Below are 21,492 nucleotides of genomic sequence, written 5' to 3' on the forward strand. Positions count from 1 at the left end.
AACATCCAAACACATGAAATAAAAATACATTTGTGTTCAGAAACTGATAGAGAAAATGAATAAAACTCAACCTGAAAATAGGTAAAAGATGCTTGATATGATATTAATAGTGTCACCAAGGTTAGCAGCAAAATAACTAAAATATTGCTGGTACACAATGAAACTATGTTTTCAGTTTTGAGAAATATGTGGATAAAGACTCCTATAGGGCCTACGAGAACTTTCTGGTAATACAAACTGTGAGCATGAGAGGCTGTTACAAATGAAAAACAGCTTACTTTATTTGACACAAGTGAAGATATGATTCATCAGGCACAAACGCAAAAGGAAAGAGGATAGAGATTAGGTAATGGATCAGATGAAGGTCAAGGAGAAAGGTTGAAAACTGAAGTCGAGCTCATGTGGAGATAAGAGCAAATGGAAAAGAACTTAGGGGCAAATGTGAAGAATTAGACACAAATTTTTTTTTTCCCTCTGAGGATGACAAGGTAAACTGAGATATCCAACAAAGTATTTTTGAACAACAGTATTTCTGTAGCCTTTGAAAAGAGCAAGAAGAAAAGAAATGCCCTTTATGTGAAATCCCAGTACCATGCAGGAAAGCATTCTAGTTAGCTTAAAAAGGTAGGCATCAGTCCATTTTCAAATTAGCCTTCTAAAGTGTTCCTTCATTGATCCTTGATGGCGGTAGACTCAAGAGTGAGTTGAATAAATACCCAGGAGTGGAATAGCTGGATCATATGGCAGTTCTATTTTTAATTTTTTTGAGGAAGCTAAGCAAACACATAGATACAGAGAACAGATTGGTGGTCACTAGCAGGGGAGAGGGGGAGGGCGAAAGGGGCACATGTGTATGATGATGGATGTCAACTAGACTTCTTGTGATGAACATGATGTCTATACAGAAGTTGAAATATAATGATGTACACCTGGAATTTATATAATGTTATAAACCAATGTTACCTCAATAATAAAAAAGAGTGAGTTGCTGCCACTTTTGCAAAGATTTGCTTTATTAGCTGGGAAAACCAAAACTACACTAGATATTTCAAAGAGAGCAGATTTAATACAGGAAATAGGTTGGAAGGCAAAAATTGGGAAGGTAGGAGTAAACCAGAGATAATAACTTCAGAAAGCAGCTACCACCCCTGTGTCTAGGGGAGGAGGTGGTGATATCATCACTTAGGAGAGCAGAGGAGGAACCACCACTCCAGAGCTGGGACTGTGGAGGAGGGACTGAAGATTCTTCCAGAGTCATTGTCAGAAGAAGAAAGAGGAGAGAGAGAGAATGAAAGAGAACAAACACAGCATCCTTTCTCCTCCTGCCACCTGCTTATTTCCCCCAGTGCCTCCTGTTGGCAGGAAACCAACTGGAAGCAGAGCCTGGGAAACATAGTTTTCAGATTCTAAAACCCAGCCTTATAGAACAGTGTTAAAGGGTAGGCATGAAACTGAGAGACAATAGGTAAATAATTGACACCATTAGGCACTTGACTCATTCTTGTGTAAGCCAATGGAGAATTGCAGTAGAGGCTAAAGTCAGAACCACAGCTGGCCTCCATTTACTTAGGAGAATTTCAGAAGAACAGTTTCTGTGAGTGATATACACATACATATGTAAACATATAAATATGCACATAGAGATACATAGATATGTGAACCCATATAATATTCTCTGGGGTAGGTCTTGGTCAGCTCTGGCCAGTGGAACACTTGTGTATATATGTGTGTGTGTTTTGTGTGTGTATAAATGACAGAGTCCTACTGCCACTATGCAAGAGTGAGGTGGTATTTAGATGGGATGCTCCGGAAAAACAGGTTGTTAAAATATTGGAACAGTTCTGTACTATTTATTAAAAAAACAAAACATTGCCCTCAGCTCTGCCAAGTGATCTCTGGCCACCATGGCTCTGGTGAGCCAAGAGTGGCCTGCTAGCCCTCCATAACTCCTATGCACTGGCCTCCATCTTGAGTGTTCCACTGGTCAGAGCAGACCAAGACCTCCCCTTGCTCCTAGTAGTAGTGACAGGGCGTCTGGTTCCTGGCTGATGTGCTGGCTGGCATTCCCTCAGAGTCACCCTTATGTGGCTGCTTGTGGGAACTGCATCTTCCACAGTGTACCATACATGCAGGTTGTTAAACATTTAAATCATCACCCCTGTATGTAGGTATGTATGTATGTGTACACACATAGTACTTGTGGGCAAAGCCATCTAAACACAGCAATCTTGCATATTAGTTATTTAAATAAGGGAAAGCATAAATATAAAATCTGGATTCCGTTAAGTATTTAGAAAATTCTTTGGGTGCCTAACAAAATCTTTCTTATAGGTATTTGGATATATCTCTGAATATCTTAAATTAGATTTAACTTGAACAAAAAGTGTTCTAGAATCTGTACTTCCTATTGGCTTATGAAGTGTCTTGTCAACATATGCTTACTGATCCTACAGAGAAGTTGATCACATTTCCTTGTTCTGCCCTTATTACGTGTCCCTCACCTTCGGGGAGGAGGGTAATAGCTTTATCCTTCCATTTAGTCTGTGGCATTTGGTGCTTGGCATCCGAGATAGGATTTCCAAGAAGAGAAATTCTAATTCCCCTAAATTTTATGATCTGGACAGCTATTCCTAGGAAATGACAGGAGAGGCTCAATTATTTCCCCAAAGGTCACTCAATTGAAAAGTCAGGAGATGGAATTGATTGAAAGTCATTACCAACTTGACCTAGATTTTCACCACTAATTGAAAGGACAAGAGGCTTTTGATCCAATTATTGTCCCTTGCAGAGTTTAAACTTTTTTTTTGAAGATTACAAGTGGTTTTAAAATATTCATGGGCATTCATTCTTGTTGCTCTCTCTACAACAAGTGGAACTTTCCCAATGGTTGCTGGGTTTCATAGCTTTTTCTCACTCAAGGGCCTATTGAAATATTTGAAATTATCAAAGTCGTAGCACATGATGGAAAAATTGAGAAATAGAGTAAAGGAACGAGAAAGCACCCATAATATTGGTACTCGAGCATAATAATACATACTTCAGTTTAAGTGTGTTATTTTGTCTTTCTATTTTTGTATAGCTGTAATTGATGCTTGTATATAATTTTGTATACTGACCTTTATGGTTAACATATTGTTTTATCCTTGTCTTCCATAGCCTTCATTACCATTATTTTAACCGCTGTATGACATTAAGTAAACTGTACCATGATTTACTTAATCACTGCTTCTCCTTCCACCCATAATTCTTACCTTCTCCTCCTCCTTCTCTGTACTCTTTCTTTTGAGTCACCAGTTTTCTTATTAGGGCCAATGAAGATAACATTGAAGTAGTAGGAGCCTAGTGATTTGGACTGTATGGCTTTGCCAAGTTCCATGATCTCTCTAGCTCTGTTTCCCATCTATCATATGGGAATGACAGTGGCTGGCTCCTCCCTACCCCTAAACACTTAACCTGTCTCACAGGAAAAAGTAAAATTTGTTTCCTATTACCTGTGATTTCCATTAAATAAATGGAATAGTAGATCAATTAAACCTGGCTAAGAAATAGCAAATAGTCTCAGTTTAATAATTAAAACAATTTAAAAATTGTCCTTCTAAGCATAGGTAAGTTGTTGGCAAATTGTAATTACGTGCCTCTGAGTTTTGCTCCCCATGATGATTTTCATGGCTGTGGTAGGAACTTATTTAAAGTATTTTTGGAGTTGGGACTCTTCATTAGGAAATTTTTGCATGGTTTTCCATTTACTGTCTATAGAACAATGTGAATGTCAAGCTTTTTTTTTTTTTTTCAAATGGAACAGGAAAGTATCATGATTAGCAAACTCTTCTGAAAGTAACAACTGACATTACACCCCCCCCCCCCAAAAAAAAACCCCTAATACTTTTGAAGGAAATTCCTTTGGAAGAATTTCCCAGAAAGTAATTTGAACTCAAGAACATATCTGAATTTTCTGTCAGTTACAATCATATTCTGAAAGTACTGGCAGAGCTGTCTTCAGAACAAAAGCTGAAAAAGGCTAAAGATTGAACAGTGGACACATCTTTTAACTATATGATTCAGGAATGCATTAGGATGGCTAGTTAAACTTGCTTCCTAGAACAAGGAGCTTGTTCTGGTTCTTCTGAGGCTGAGTATAAATGTCTGTCTTAAAATGCAATCAATTGTAAGATTTCATTTTGTTATGAAGTGTCTCAAACATTGGAAAAGTATATAAAATCACATTTTGAACATCTCTAGCTTTAACAAATATTAAACATATTACCATATTAGCTTTATGCACGCACACACACACTTTTTGCTTTCTTTTTTTTATTGAGTTCATAATAGTTTACATCATTGTGAAATTTCAGTTGTACATTATTTCTTGACTGTCACCACGTAAGTGCTCCCCTTCACCCCCTATGCTCACTTGCCACCCCCCTTCCCCTGGCAATCACTGAACTGTTTTCTTTGTCCATGTGTTTGTTTATATTCCACATATGAGTGAAATCATACGGTGTTTGTCTTTCTCAGTCTGGCTTATTTTGCTTAGCATAATACCCGCCAGGTCCATCCATGTTGTTGCAAATGGGATGACTTTGTCTTTTTTTAATGGCTGAGTAGTATTCCATTGTATATATATATACCACATCTTCTTTATCCAATCATCAGTCGATGGACACTTGGATTGTTTCCATGTCTTGGCTATTGTGAATAGTGCTGCAATGAACATAGGGATGCATATGTTACTTTGGATTGTTGATTTCAAGTTGTTTGGGTAGATACCCAGTAGTGGGATAGCCGGGTCTTATGGTATTTCTATTTTTAGTTTTTTGAGGAGTCTCCATACTGTTTTCCATAGTGGCTGCATCAGTTTGCATTCCTACCAGCAGTGTATGAGGGTTCCCTTTTCTCCACACTCTCTCCAACATTTGTTATTTTTAGTCTTAGTGATTATAGCCCTTTTAACAGGCATAAGGTGGTATCTTAGTGTAGTTTTGATTTGAATTTCCCTGATGATGGTGACATTGAACATCTTTTCATGTGTTTATTGGCCATCTGTATATCTTCTTTGGAAAAATGTCTGTTCATTTCCTCTGCCCATTTTTTGATCAGGTTGTTTTTTTGTTCAGTTGTGTGAGTTCCTTATATATTATGGAGATTAACCCCTTGTCTGATATATGATTTGCAAATATTTTCTCCCAATTGGTTGGTTGTCTTTTGGTTTTGATCCTAGTTTCTTTTGCCTTGAAGAAGCTCTTTAGTCAGATGAAGTCCCACTTGTTTATTTTTTATTTTGTTTCCCTTGTCTGAGAGGATGTAGTATTTGTAAAGATCCTTTTAAGTTCGACATCAAAGAGTGTATTATCTATATTATCTTCCAGAAGTCTTATGGTTTCAGGACTTATCTTTAAGTTTTTGATCCATTTTGAATCTATTTTTGTGTATGGCATGAGATAATGGTCTACTTTTATTCTTTTGCAAGTGTTTGTCCCGATTTTCCAACACCATTTATTGAAGAGACTGTCTTTTTTCCACTGTATTTTCTTGGCACCTTTGTCAAAGATTAGCTGTCCATAGATGTGCGGTTTTATTTCTGGGCTTTCAGTTCTGTTCCATTGATCTGTGTGCCTGTTTTTGTACCAGTACCACGCTGTTTTGATTACTATGGCTTTGTAGTACATTTTGAAGTCAGAGATTGTGATGCATCTAGCTTTGTTCTTTTTTCTCAGGATTGCTTTAGCTATTTGGGGTCTTTGGTTGCCCCATATGAATTTTAGGATTCTTTGTTCTAGTTCTGTGAAGAATGTCACTGAGATTCTGATAGGTATTGCATTGAATCTGTAGATTGCTTTGGGTAGTATGGACATTTTAACTATGTTTATTCTTCCAATCCGTGTGCATGGAATCTCTTTCCATCTCTTTATTTCTTTCAATAATGTCTTATAGTTTTCATTGTATAAGTCCTTCACCTCCTTACTTAAATTTATTCCTAGGTATTTTATTCCTTTTGTTGTGATTGTAAACGGAATTGTATTCTTGAGTTCTCTTTCTGTAAGTTCGTTATTAGAGTATGGAAATGCAACTGAATTTTTGTAAGTTTATTTTGTACCTTGCAACTTTACTGTAGTTGTTAATTATTTCTAATAGTTTTCCAACAGATTCTTTAGGGTTTTCTATATATAAGATCATGTCATCAGCAAACAGCGAGAGTTTCACTTCTTCGCTCCCTATTTGGATTCCCTTTATTTCTTTCTCTTGCCTAATTGCTCTGGCCAAAACCTCCAGTACTATGTTGGATAAGAGTGGTGATACTGGGCATCCTTGTCTTGTTCCTGTTCCACATACACATTTTAAGTGAATAAAACAGATACGTTGGAAATTCTTTCTGGAGTCCCTTGTGTAAACCTAATCCTTCCTAACCCTTGTCCTTCCTCCTTGCTACCTCCTTCCCTAGATATAAACACTATCTTGAATTCAGTATTTATCATTTTGATGCATTTCTTTATGCTTTTGCTACATAGGTATGTCTCCATAAACAACATATAGTAGTTTTACATGTTTTAAAACTTTAAATTCTCTCATACATACAACTTGCCTTATTCATTCAGCATTGCTCTTGAGATTATTTCGTGTTCAAACATACAGATCATTTGTTTAAACTGCTGTATTGTTTTCTCTTATGTGACTATATCACCATTTATTTTTCAGCCACATCCCTAAGAGGATTGAGGGAGGGACAACTTAAAGTCATATCTTTTATAACTTGTTGGCCAAGTAAGAACACCAAGGATGCTAGGAATTGGTACTTTCATTCCTGACTTTAGTTATTTTGTTCCTTTCTTTATATTTTGGGTTGGCCCCCTGGAAAGATTAAGATTAATCATTAGCGAAAGTTACTGTACAGACATAATGAGTACCCACTATATGTTTTGGAAGAGATAAACCTGAGTCAGACATTGGCTGACAAATAGGCCTCTGTCAAGTCTATAACCATCAAGTTGTGTATATATATTCATATCTGTAATATAATGCCTGTGGGTTTCATATACATTCATTTGCTGTATTTTATTTTTTCTTTTAAATGAGTATCATGGTTTAAATTTATAAAAATATTACAGCTAATAAGAATTTGATTACTCTTGCTTATTTGTTTATTCAAATATGTATTTTTCTTGTCTTATTTGCTACAGCAATATGTTAAAACCAAAGCTTTAGAGATCATTAAAAACCATTGCTTTTACCATTACACAGATATTATTTACAACTTCAGGTTAAGTACTGCTAGTTTTCTAAATAGAGTGCCTATAGAATTGAAACTGTTGGCCGTTCTCCTTCCAAAAAAAGAAAAGGAACTCAAGAATCAATTATGTCTGTTTCCCTATTTTAATAGACAACATTGTTCTGAGCCATCAACTTCCTGTTTTCTCCATGCAAACTGTAATCCATGATTTGCCTCTATAATTCCATTAATTTTCAGTGATCAGAGCATTTTTTGAGTATTAATAGATAAATTCTATTAATAATTATTCTAGTAACTATTGTGCTCAGGTTGGAAAATAAGTCTCTGAATTGCTTTCATTTTTTTCCTTCATGAGCAAATGCTGGTTATAGTAAGTTGGATTTTAACATTTGACTAAATCATCATCTATAAGCTAAGTGAGGTTTCCCCTGACTAAACTGAATGTTATTAGAAGAACCTATGTTACAAATAAGTAAAGTACACATTTTAGAAAAGATCACGGACTCATGTGGGCCAAGAAATTTCAAACCTAGGGTAATAGGTTCTATAAAGGTTAAAGTAGATTTTTCAATTATAAAGCAAATGAAATGCATTGTAAATTACTGCAGCTTCTCTTGTTTTCTACTGTGATCCAGAAATGAGCATATTGATTTTTGAGCTTTTTATTGTTAAAGAAAATCACTGAGATTAAATTTCATGGCTTTGTGACTACTGGGTTAACCGGTGATGGCTGAGAGATTCTATAAGGAGTGCAGCCTCTCCCTTGGTCTCTCATTTGTGCACTGAAGTCTTTTTTCAGAGCCATCTCTTGTCTGCACTTAGAACAATGATGATTGTGGTTTGTTTTATTCAGATCAAGTTTTCAGAATCTGACTACTTTGGCAACGTCCTGCAAACCCGCAAGTATTTAGCACAATCTGATTTCTTCTGGCTGAGAAAAGCTGTTCCAAAAACAGAGTGAGTAAAAAAAAAAAAAACATGAAATACATAAATATGTTGGTGGAAAGTGGAGTCTCTTTAGATCAAACTTTGTAATTTCCCTCAAGTCAGAGTAGCTGGCTTGCCAGTTATCTTGGTTTGGCAAAATCTGTGTTATGTTTTGGCAACTCTTATTTCTGATTTTATATGAGTCAGTTCTTCAATCTAATTATGGCCTCCCCCACTCCTAGCATCAAAACATATCGAAAGAAGGCTTATTAGGATGAAGACATTGAATTCATTTTTAGGTCTAGTTAGGAATATATATATATATATATATATATATATATATATATATATGTAAAACAAATTTCTCTAGAATTTCACACTCAGGTAGAAACTTTTGAAGATCTTAAAAAAGAAAAAACATTTTAAAAATAAAGTATGATTACAAATGTAGAAGTAATTGTATAATTATGAAGCAACTAGGAAATATTTGTTGAGAACTGATAGCTCTATTATTTGCCTCCAATAGCAGTTATGATTTATCCCCCTTCTTCCTAGCTGCCTGTAGGAACTTTCCCTACAGGTAGGAATTTTTCCCTAGGAACTTTTGGGCCAGGGCCAGCCATGATTTCTTTCCCTAGGAAAATGTATATGATGATGATAATGATAGCAGCTAACAATTATTATGTGTTTACAGTGTGCCAGGAAGTGCATTACATGTTTTAATTCATTTTATCCTCTCATCAATTCTGTAAGATCTAGGTACTATTTATTAGCCCCATTTTACAAATGAATAAGAGGCTTACAATTGAGAACAACTTCTGCTCAGGTTTAGATTACGTTTTGTTCTGCCTGCTGGTGCTTTTGACTCTGTTCTGCTATAGCCCACTTCTCCAATGTTTTTTCTCTCTGTTCCCCAGATTGGATAATTTCTATTGATCTAACTTCAAATTCACTGATTGTTTTTTCTGCATTCTCAAATTTGCTGTTGACCTGTCTAACAAATTTTTCATTTTGATTATTGTACTTTTCAACTCTAGAATTTCCATCTGGTTGTATTTTATAGTTTCTGTTTCTCTGTTGTGATTCTTTGGTGAGTCATTGTCATCATATTTTTCATTAATTTTTTGACTATAGTTCATTTTAATTTTCTAGTCTACAGTCGTGCACCACATAATGATGTTTTGGTTAACAATGGACCACATGTACACAGTGGTCCCATAAGATTAGTACTGTATAGCCTAGGTGTGTAGTAGACTATACCATGTAGGTTTGTGTAAGTACAATCTATGATGTTCACACAACAACAAAATCGCCTAATGACACATTTCTTGGTATATATCCTCATCCTTAAGTGACAAGTGACTATACTTTATAATGGCTGCTTTTAAGTCTTTGCTAAGTCCAACATCTGGGCTCACCCAGAGTCAGTTTTTATTGATTGCTTTTTTTATTATACTTTTTCTGTGCATAGCATAATTTTTTGTTGTTGAAAATGACATTTTAGATAATATTTTGTAGCAACTGTGGATTCTGGTTTATTTTTTTGAGGCTTTTTTAGAAGTAACTTTCCTAGATTTACACTACAGAATCTGTCTCCCCTATAGTATGTGATCATGGATGTCTCTGAGCATTCTTTTTAATTCTTATTTTTAGTTTTTAGCCTCCCTTCCTAGTGGATATCCCTGTGTCTACATAGCTTAGTACTCAGCTGGGGATCAGGGCAGAGTTTGTGCTTAAACACCTCAAGCCTATAGGGCTTCTGCCCTCTGCCAATTGATCTGTGGGGAGTTGGGGGTGCAACCAGTTCCCAGTCGGCCTTGGGGTTTACTTTCTACTGGGCTCTCTGAGGTCTCCCCTGCACATGTGCCTAATTTCCCAGTTAGCCTGGGATATATGGAGAGCTTATCTCGCCCATCTATGACTCTTTCAGTTCCAGGATCTCCCTTCTAAACTTCTGGCTGGTCCATCACTCTCCCCAGTGGGAACTATAGCTTCAGGCTAGCATAGCTGTGGGTTTTCCTCATTTGTTTTCAACCAAGTTCACCACTTTTAGCTGACAGAGCTGCAGGTTTTCACCTCCACCCCCAACTGAGTCCACCCCCTTTGGCAGCAAAGCTCCTGATTTTGCGGCCAACCTTATCCTGATAAAACTAAGTTCTCACTGACAGAGCTGAGAGGGATGGGAGCAGTCCCAGGCAAGAAGGCCACACACACCTGTTCTACTTACTCCCAAGCTCTAGAAGTTTTTCAAAGTTAAATGTTTTTCAATTTGTTGTTGGTATTTGATCAGTTCCTAGAGCTCTATAAAATGGTTGTTCGTTGGCAGTTTTGTCCAGTTTTTTGCTTGATTTTTATGGAAAGGATTTGTTGACCTTTTCATGTCATTGTGGCTGGAAACCTGGCTTCCAAGGCCCACTTTTTTTTTTCCATAGCCCACTTTTTAACCTTGGCTGATATTCTGGTGTCCAGATCTTTGGCTGGCTCTTTTTATGCTCTCTGGGTCTTTTGTTACTCTCCCTTGCAACTCCCTGCTCTGTTCTGGCCTCTAGGAACTCTAGTCCCCATACCCTCCCTTGGTTCGTGATTGCCACCTGTCCCTCTTAGTCATGGGTCCCATTTAGCCATCCCTGCTCTCTGCCCTTCAAACCTTTCTACAACACACACCCACAAAGTTAGTTAAAAGTATTTGACTGTAAGAAGTAGGTCTAAAGCTGAACCACTCCTCTACCCATTCCTGATTCCAATCAAAAGCACAAAGGAAGAAAGCAGAAGGCTTTAGAACATCTTTGGAAATGACAGACAACTGGTTTAAAGCCATCTGCTCCACTGTCTTTGAATCTCTCCTCTCATCACAGTATCTCTCAGTCCATCTCTCCTCTTTCATTCTCAACCCAAATTATTCAATAGAAATTTTAGACTTAGGATTCTAAAACTAGCTTCTCAAATTCAATGACTTCAGCAAATGGTTTCCAATAACCCAGTGAGCATCTGCATATAGTATGGTAGTCACAGATCTATCGAAGTCATCCTGCCCTTTCAGATCTACTTCAGATCAGTTCAAACTCTTCTTTTTGCAGCTTGTGGAAAGTTCAAGGATCTCACCAGTATTTTTGTGAATTTTCAGGGTCTTCTCAGGGACTCCGCCATATTGAAGATGCTGCCAAGTTAATTCTTCAGTTTCAAAATACTGTTATTCATTTGGGTGTGCAGCAAGTCCTGAGTTGCTAATTGAAAACCTTCTAAATGTGTCATCTTTAATCTTATCTTAAAATACTGATGGGCTGTCAGATTCTAATGACCTGGACTATTTCTAATATTTTATTCATGCCTTAGAAAAATGCTGGCTGACTTTGTGGGCTTAGGCAAACTGTGATTTGTGTAGTTTGCTTCTCTGTCAATGAAAACAAATACCTCTCTCACAAGGGCATTAAATTGGTTAATGTTTCTGGAAATGATCTCCAGAAATGAAAATCAGTGCAATGCTAGAAATTCTTGTGTCCTCAGACTGTATGTCTATTTCAGGGAAAGCAATGTTAAGAAATTTAAGGTCCTCATTGCACAGTAAGTGATATGATAGTCCATTTTTTAAAAGAAATTTCGGGCTTGTCCTTTTCAGACATTATAGACAGTTTTAGCCTCATAATGCCCATTGGCTTTAATCGACATCTTTTAGGTTTGAAAATTCATAAGTTAATCGAGTGGGGATGATTCTGGAGTAGCTCCATGACGCTAGTTTCCTTTGAACAGCACATCATGATTATATTTCCACGAAGCCCTGAAATAACATTTTGCTTCTTTGTGAGTATAGGAGATAAATACCCTGTATCTTTCATTCTCATGGAATCCATTTTAGCTGCACTAATGTGCATTAAGAAGTTTCTAACACGATGGGGAATGTCAGCAAGAATGAAATTAATTGGGTGGTCATCCCTGAAGGTACATATTTAGGGGTTGGTTCTCAGAATTGTCATTTCATCAGCTTGCTTAAAAATAGAGGATTTACTTCACTGCTCTGCTTGAATCAAAAGTAATTTCTTTCCCTCAGGATCCCCTTTCTTTGACAGAAATGATTTTAAGCCAGCTTCCCTATTAAGTCACTCTCATTCTACTGTAACCAAACATGTCTGGATTTTCTTTCTCTAGCTTTTGAAAAAATATGTGAAAATACATCAAGTGTCCATACAAATTATGGTTCTGCCCAGAATTTTTGTTTGCAAAAGCATTATCTATAGTACAGAATGAGAAGGCTTTAATCTACAGATATTAGAAATAAAGCAGTTAATACTCTATGGTTTTTCCATTCCATATTCCCTAAATTATCTTTATGAGTTGATAGGTAAAATGTAAAACTTTAGCCTGATGTATCTCTATTTTACATGGTCCACAGAAATCAGAGTACCAATGTCTTTTCCTTTAGATTATTGTATTTCAGTATTACACTCCTTTTATGTATCCCATTGTCCAGTATAATTTCATCTCCATACTTTTTTGGATTTAAAATTTATATGAGATCTCTTCCTACCTTTTCCACTAAATCCTTCCACAGACACAGACTGCAGGAACACCCTAAGGACATAGTAAGAAGAATTTAAAGCACTTGACTGACATTCTTTGTTTATTCAGGTAGATGTATACATAGCAGTAAATTCATTTAAATAGATTTAGTTATCTTCTGCTTGGCATATACCACTTGGACAATAAGGAACTTAAAATATTTTGGGGAGGTGAGTTGTGCAGGCTCATATGCCTTCAGGGCCCAATCAGTTAACAAATGGTGACCGTTTGTTAATCATACAAGTGTAAATCGTGGGGAGTGGTGAGGACTGTGCAGAACTGGTGATTGAACACCTCATTTAAAGAATTCCAATTCAGTACTTTTTAAAACCATTGCGTTGGGCAAAATGAAACATGTTTTTTTAAAGATTTTATTTTTTTCCTTTTTCTCCCCAAAGCCCCCCGGTACATAGTTGTATATTCTTCGTTGTGGGTCCTTCTAGTTGTGGCATGTGGGACGCCGCCTCAGCTTGGTTTGACGAGCAGTGCCATGTCCGCTCCCAGGATTCGAACCAACGAAACACTGGGCCACCTGCAGCGGAGCGTGTGAACTCAACCACTTGGCCACCGGGCCAGCCCCCAAAATGAAACATTTTTATGGGAAAATTCAACCTATTGGGTAGGACTCAGTATGTGGTCAGCCAACTTTTCAGTGTTTCAGTTATCTACTGTATAACAAGCCACCCTCAAATTTGGAGGATTAAAACAACCATCATTTTTCATTCTCGTCTCTCGTGGCTCTGGTGGTCACTAGGGTAAGCTGGGTGGTTCTCGCTCATGGTCTGTCATGTAGCTGCAGTCAGATTAGTGGTTGGGGCTGGAGTCATGTGCGAGGCTTCCTCTCTGACCTCTAGTGGTTGGTGCTGGCTGTTGGCTGGATTGCCTGCTATGACCTCTCCATGTGTACTGGGCTGATTAAGCAAGAAACATCCAAGAGCAAGTTTCCTGAGAAAGAGAAAGGGAGGGAGGGTACACGTGTGCACACCAGGGGGAGGTAGTATCAGCTTTAACTGCCTAGCATTGGAAGTCATGCCGTATCATTTCCATGGCATTTTATACTTTAGCAGCGAGTCATGAAGGCTAGCCCATGAGCAAGAGGAGAGGAATTTAGATTCCACCTCTTAATGGGAGGAGTGGGAAAAAAATTGCAAACACATATTAAAACCAGCACAGGTAGTCTTACATTAGAGAATAATGAAACTAAGTATATAATAAACTTGGATATAATCAGGGTGCTATACAGAATATTTAACAGCTGATTTGGGTGGGCACTGACCAATAAGAAGAAATCATAGCATCCGCAATGGTAGGATCTACTGGTGCAGACAGTTAATCTCAGTTCTGGGTCTAATCAAGGCTCCTAACGTGGCCTAGAGTCAGCAAGAGCTCTGGGAGGTCAGGAAAGGTGAGACCGTGTGTCTGAAATAAGATGTTTTAGGTATTCTTGCCGAAGCTTCAGAGGCCCCATCAGATGGGGCCCCATCTGGTTGTTTGATTTCTTTGTTTTGTCCACCTTTGTCCATCAGCATTTAGAAACATTTTCCTTGCATGGCTCTTACCCTAATGTTTTGGAAGTTTCTTCTGTGCTAAAGGGAGGGGAGTTGGGAGAGATGGGAAGACAAAGGATGAGCTCTAGGAATCCGTATAATCTTTTGTACGTATTATGTTTCAGTCCAATGTGATGTAGAAGCCAAGTTGAGAGGCGCTTGGATCCTCCTCTTGGCCCAAACAGCAGACACACAAATGCTTGCTTCTTTGGGTGTATTTGTTTTCTGTTGTTGCTGTAACAAATTACCACAACTGTAGCAACTCAAAACAACATAAATGTATTATCTCACAGTTCTTTGGGTCAGAAGTGTGGGTTGGCTTGGCTAATTTTTCAGCTCCAGGTTTCGTAAGGCTGAAATCAGGGTGTCAGCTGGCTGGGCTCTTAGCAGGAGGCTCTGGGAAGAATCCTCTTCCAAGCTCATTCAAATGCTGACAGAATCCAGTTCCTTGTTGCTGTAGAACTGAGGTCCCTCCTCACTTGCTGGCCATCAGCTGGGAGGCACTCTTTGCTCCTAGAGGTCTCTCTCTGGTCCTTGGACGTGGCCCCTACGTCTCAGAGCCAGCAACAGCATGTCAAATCCTTCTCACTCTTGAAATCTCTCTGACTTCCTGTTCTGCCAGCGTCTCTTCTGCCTTCCTCCTCCTTTGCATCTCTTGGATTCCAGCCAGAGAAGGTTTGCTGCTCTTAAGAGCTCATGTGATTAGATTGGGCCCACTTGGATAATCCGGGATAATCTTCCTATTTCAAGGTCCTTAAACTTAATTACACCTGCAAAGTCCTTTTTTGCCACGTAATGTAACATAGTCACAGGATCCAGGGATTAGGACAAGGACATCGTTTTTGGGGCCGTAATTCTACCTACTAAAGGTAGTGACGTTTGGTCAATAAAGGTGCTTTCCCATCAACTTATTTCCTTAGGAAAGTAGGCCAGCCAGTACGTTTGTGTTAAACATTAGAGCTTATTGAAATACTAATTCTAAATTTGAAGGAAAAGGATATACATTTATGGAAACGGGTATAGGTTTCTGTTTTGACAAGAGAAGGGACACTCTCTTGATTTCCAGTAATGTCTCAAGTATAATATCATATTTAAGAGAATTGGTTTGAGATCAGACCAAACCTTGTGCAAATTTATAATGCTTGTAAGTCTCATTGTCCTCGTCTGGGAAATGGGCTAATAATTCCTATAGTTACTATGGGCAAGAACCTATGAATAGAAAGTGCTTAGGACATAGTAAGTACTCAGTGAATGTTAGCTAATAATAATAATAGTAATAATAATAATAATAATGATAATAGAATGACCTATTCATGGACTTCTTTATAGGTGGGGAGAAGGTATGGGCAGACCAACTAGAATCGACACTTGGGTTTCCTCCCAGTTTCATATTAGTCTGACATAAGTTATTAGTCTGACATACTTATTCTATTAAACATAAATTAGCAAAATTATTGTTCTAGAAAGGGATTTATACAAGTTTATTTAAAGGAATTTAGCTTAAGACAAATTGTTTGGTTTTAATCATAAAAGCATAGTGGCTGAAACTCACAGCCATCTAGGTCTGGGGTTGGCAAACGAGGGCTTTTGGGCTAAACCTTGCCTGCCGCCTGTGTTTGTATGGCTCATGAGCTAAGAATGATTTTTAGAGATACATTTTTTTTTCTTTTGGTGAGGAAGACTGGCCCTGAGCTAACATCTGTTGCCAATCCTCTTTTGGCATGAGGGAGATTGTTGCTGAGTTAACATCTGTGCCAATCTTCCTCCACTTTGTAATGTGGGATGCTGCTACAGCATGGCTTGACAAGCAGTGTGTAGGTCTGCAGCTGGGTTCTGAACCCTGGGCCACTGAAGCTGAGCGCATGAACTTAACCACTATGCCACCAGGCCGGCTCCTTTAGAGATAATTTGATGATGGGAAGCACTGACTTTGAACCCCAATTAAACAAAATGTTATCCTGCCCCCAAAGAATTCCATTCTTCTCATTAATAGGCCTGTATTATAAAAGGTATTCATTATTATTATATTTTGAATTTTGTCAGTAAAAATTTGTGGAACATTTTCTCTCACTATACAAGTATGTATATAACATCCTTGATTTTGCCTCTTGGCCTGAAAAATGCCTAAGTGTTTATGATATGACTCTTCACAGAAAAAATTTTGCTGAATTTGGATCTAAGTAACCTACCATGCATTTAAAATGGAGTGTAGACTCTTCGTAGCTGGAAGGTCCTCTCAAGATCTCCTAATGCAATACCTTAATTTTATAGCTAAAGCTAAACCCCAGGAAGATAGGCAGCTGTTCCAACACCACCCAGCTAGTTTGTGGTAGTGGCAGAATGAGTCATTTTATTTTTCAGTGCTTAAATCAGCAAACTTCCACCAGAGTCGGCAGATCCTCTGGGTAGCATGGTTGTACTTTATTCATTTCTCTTTACAAGGGCCTCTGTGTTGTCACCAATCCAGAACGTTTTAATGGACAGGTCAGAGGTGATGCAGCATAGAAACTCAGCTGTCCCATGAACCCATTGAACAGGGCCTGGCAAACATAAGCTTGTTGCTGTGTTTCCATCTGCAGGGAGAGCCTTTAGATTCTAGAATTTCTCATTAAAGCTGTTTCAGAAGCACTGGTGCTGCCTTTTTCCGCTAAGTTAGTAACAGTGAATAACCAGGCATGTTAATATATTCTCATTGAACTATGTTCAATTTAGGATGAGATTGTTTATTGAGCAGAGCAATAGTCCTAAACTGAGGTGATAATTTGCCCACGTGCCCCACATCCCCACTGTTCCCTGGTTGTTTGCTAATAAATCCCACCATGTTGTGTTTGTTGCTGCCCTCCTGCCTGGATAATGAGGATCACTTGGTGGTATTTGTTTCTCTTTCTACAGGTGGTTTACAAATCCAACGACGGTCAATGCCTTCTACAGTGCATCCACCAACCAGATCCGTGAGTACTCCGCTTTTGGTTTCCTTGTTAATCTGGTACAAAATGGAAGGAACTTTTCCATGACAGTGGTTAAGGGTAGGGAGCTATTTATTTTCCCCCAACAGTGACCAGGTATGTTGTTCACCAACATCTATCCATATGCCCAATTTTCCTCATTCCCTTCACCTTTTGTTTTTTTTTAAAGCTTTATATCACCATTGAGTAAAAAAAAAAAAAAATCAACTACAATACATAACACTACAATGAAGTTGGCCGTGAAAAGGAGCAAACTTCCACTTTCCTCTCATAATGATCTTACAGATTTTACCCATATCATTTTGTTTATTTCTAGGATTGATGGGGAAAACAGGCAAGTAACTGGGCAGATTGTAGAACTTGAGGGGGGACTATTCATATATAAGAAAAGTTGGGAAATGTTCTTATTAACTGTAGGATATAAAGTCTTGATTTTCTTTTATTTACATGTTTTGGGTACATGTAATTATAAATGCCATGGTAAGTTTAAAAAATTATTAAAAATCAGATTGACACAAATTAAAAATCAGACAGTATCAAGTGTTGGCACCATGGACACATACTCACTGCTGGTGGAAGTGTAAATCAGTTCACTCATTTTGCAGAGCAATTTGGCAACACCTAGAAAAGCCAAAGATGTGCACGCATATCTGTGACCGTCATTTGTGCTCTGGGCGTGTACCTGGAGCTGTGATTCTCAAAGTGTGGTCCTGGGAGCAACAGCATCATGGCAGAACTTGTTAGAAATGCAGATTTTTGGGCCCCACTTTAGACTTGTTCACAAACCCTGGACGTGGGGCTCAGAAATGTGTTTTATTCAGCCCTCCAGGTAACTCTAACATAGTTTGAGAACCATTGCCCTAGAGAAGTCTCGTGTGAGGAGGCCATGTGACAATGCTCATAGCAGAAACACGAGAATTACCTACATGTCCTTCTGCCAGAAAATGAATCAAATGTGGGCATGTTCGCACAAAGAAATGCCATACAGCAGTGAACAATGAATGACCTAGAGTGACATGTAATAACATGGATGAAGTTCACAAATATTAGGTTGTGTGGGGAAAAACCAACTTGACAGAATATATTAAGTATGATACCAAATAAAGTTGAAAAGCATGCAGAAGAATTTTATATATTGTCTAGAGATACACTTATATGTAGTAAAACTATGACGACATTCATGAGAATGACAAACACCAAGTCAGGTTGGTGGTGACCTGTTGTGGGGAGGGCGGGCTGCTCCTGCTCAAGTCCTTGCTGGTTTCTCAGCCCCTCTGCACCTCTTCTGTTCTTCATCTTCCTTGGTGATAATATCTAATCTCATGGTTTTAAGCACATCTCTATGCTGTTTGTTAAATGCGAGGGATGACGTTTATAAAGATTTGCCACCGTTGACCATGCCCCCACCATCTCCCCACTGGATACCTGTAATAGCTCCTCCCTGGCCTCCCTGCTGCTGTCCTTGTCCCCCTTCAGTCTATTCTGAATATAATATGGCAGCCATTTAAAGATGTTTAACAATCATCTCATGTCCCTCCTTTGCTCAGAACCCATTATCAGCTTCCCATCTCACCCAGAATAAAAGCCAAATTATTTGCGATGGCCCAGAAGCCTCTTATCACACTACCTTTACCTCCCCTCTGTTCCAGCCACACTGGCCTCCTTCCTGTTCCTAAAGTATGAGACACTCTTCCCTCCTGACATTTATACCCTAGGCTCTGTTTGCCATGGAAAACTTCCCCAAGTGATCTGCATGGTTTGTGTTCCCACTTCCTTCAAATCTTTACTTGAATGCCACCTTCTCACTGAGGTGTTCTGCCTGCCTGCTGTAGGTCCTTCATGCTTGCCCTCATCCTGACAGGACACCCTGGTCAGAGAGGACAGCTGGAAGGCTGTAGCTGCCACATCTCCTTAGAGTCGCCCTCATGTGGCCACTTTTGGGAATGGCAGTCTCTGCTGGACTTTGGTCTGAGTAATGAACAGAAGGAAAACCAGCAGATGGTAGTAATTTTTGATTTCTGCATTAATTTATCTAACCAAATCAGTTGTTACATATTTTGATTATTTCTAATGTCACTCCTTACTATAAAATATTCATTATTATCATGAAACTACCATTGCTTTCTTTTTTTCCCCCGGCTTTGTTGAGATATAATTGACAAATAAAAATTGTTTATATTTAAAACGTACACCATAATGTTTTGATATGGCTCCAAGCTGAGAATTAAGATTCACATGTTACATAGGAACTTATGCTATTTGAGACATTAATTATAGCTACTATTTATAATAATATGAATTATAGCAATATTATTTGGAACAACCTATTGGGCAATAGAAAATTCTTTGGATTATCCATTTTAAAAGAAAATGTTTTATTATGTAATATTTGGTACCTGCAAAAGAATATATATATAACATTCTAGAACATATAAAGTTATAAAGTACATAAGAAAACATATGATAAAATAAATATATGCCTATGAACCCACCACCCAACCAACAAGCGGGACCTTCCTGATATTGCATCTGTCTGTGCTCCTCACCATCCCCTTCCTCTTCCTCACCATAGAGGTGACCGCTGTTCTGACTTTTGTGTTTATCATTTTCATGTTTTTAAAAATTTTAAACCGCTTATGTATCCCTAAACAATATATTGTTTATTTTTGCTTATTTTTAGCATAATAAAAATGGTATCATACTGCATGCAATCTTAAGCAACTGTGTTTTTTCAATCAAAATGTTTTTAAGATTCATCCACGTAACATGTAGTAGTAGGTCTTTTCCTTTTCACTGATGTGAAATATTCCATTGCATGACTGTACCCCAGATTACTTATCTGTTCTATAGACCTTATCTGTTGACAGACTTATGTGTTTCCCCTCCAGATTTTTGTTGTTATGAACAGTGTTACTCTGAGTATTCTTGTATATGTCCCCTGAAAAAGTGTTTGTGATATATACTAGGAGTGGAATTACTGGCTTGTAGGGTATGCAAATAGTCAACTTTACCAGATAACACCAAATATTTTCCAAAGTACAGGAGTGTTTTCATCACCTCTTAGCATTAGTAGACTTAATTTTCACCAATGTAGTGAATGTATTAGATCAGCTCTTATGCAAGAAAAGGCATTGAGATAGACTCTTCACTAATGTTTCCACACTCACTTTCCAGTGTCAGTGAATGCTTAGTGCTCCTTTGGGGATTTAAGTATGTCTAATAATAATTCTGCCTCCAGGATTCACCCCTGCTTGCCCTTTTCCTTATCTGGGAAGAGCTGATCCTATCAGAGGTTTACTGAAGAAATAGCCATTTTAGGGTAACCTAGTGGTTTCTTGAAAGCTGATGAGCAGAGGGGGTTTGGAATGAACAATTTGAAGCAGTATTTTAATTAAGAGATTCAAGCTGTTTCTATTTTCCTAATGACCAGTGCTTGCTCTCATTGTAAATTACATTCCCAGGCAAGATGACAGGGAATCCTTTGGGTGACTTTCTTTTCTCTTTCTCCTTTCTGATTTTCTGGACTACAAATTAAGACAGGTGGAGTTTCTTCTTATACATTTCCCCACTGGGTTTCCTGGGACTTCCCCTAGCCCCCAACTGCCTTCTTTTTGCTTCACTGAAGAAGTGAAAAATTGAGGTGATTTTCTAAAATGAACATCTTTATTGATTAGGGGCTGATTCTGACAGCATGTGGCCATCTGTTTAATTGGGTTTCACATCTAAGATGTAACTATACTTAGTAACATGATTTATGAGAATTTCATTCAGTTCCCATTATCATTTTCTGATTTATGCCACTTAAGTCTGCTTCTGCACGCAGTAGAGACTTGTGTAGAAAATAGAAAACCTGTAGGTTTCTTGCAAATCCATGCCTTTGTGTGAAACCCTATGATTTGTGGCCATCTTTCAATGTTAGATTTTTGCAGAGTGGTTATAGCTTCTTATTTTTCTACCCTTGTCAAGCTGGGTAGCAATGTCTTCAGACACAGAGTGTAATGTGAAATAATAATAATTGAAGTCTTCTGTACGAGGAGTTATACTCAGGAGCTGTTGCGGAATTTAATTATATTTGAACTGATAAGCTGGTTAAAGAGGAAAACAAGAGCTGAGGTGATTGGTGCCTAAGCTTGTGCTTCCCTAACTTCGTGATCGCTGCAAAACTGGTCTTCCTGCTTTTAGTAGGGAAACAGTGAGAGCCTCCATGGGAGACCTTGAGTGCTACTCATTTGGTTGTATGACCTCGGTCAAAGTATTTCTCCTTTCTGACCCT

The 21,492-nt window shown here is 38.1% G+C and overlaps 1 protein-coding gene across 3 annotated transcripts in view; it reads left to right on the forward strand.

The window, feature by feature from the left end:
* PHEX (phosphate regulating endopeptidase X-linked) overlaps window positions 1-21,492 on the forward strand; it is a 195,154-nt gene that overhangs the window by 133,572 nt on the left and 40,090 nt on the right. For all 3 annotated transcript variants that reach the window (XM_070603463.1, XM_070603465.1, XM_070603464.1), the window contains 2 exons: window positions 8,079-8,182; window positions 17,146-17,204. In XM_070603463.1, the coding sequence (XP_070459564.1) occupies window positions 8,079-8,182; window positions 17,146-17,204 (163 nt within the window). The remainder of the gene's footprint in view (window positions 1-8,078; window positions 8,183-17,145; window positions 17,205-21,492) is intronic.

This window comes from Equus przewalskii, chromosome X (genome assembly GCF_037783145.1).
Source record: "Equus przewalskii isolate Varuska chromosome X, EquPr2, whole genome shotgun sequence".
Classification (NCBI taxonomy): domain Eukaryota; kingdom Metazoa; phylum Chordata; class Mammalia; order Perissodactyla; family Equidae; genus Equus; species Equus przewalskii.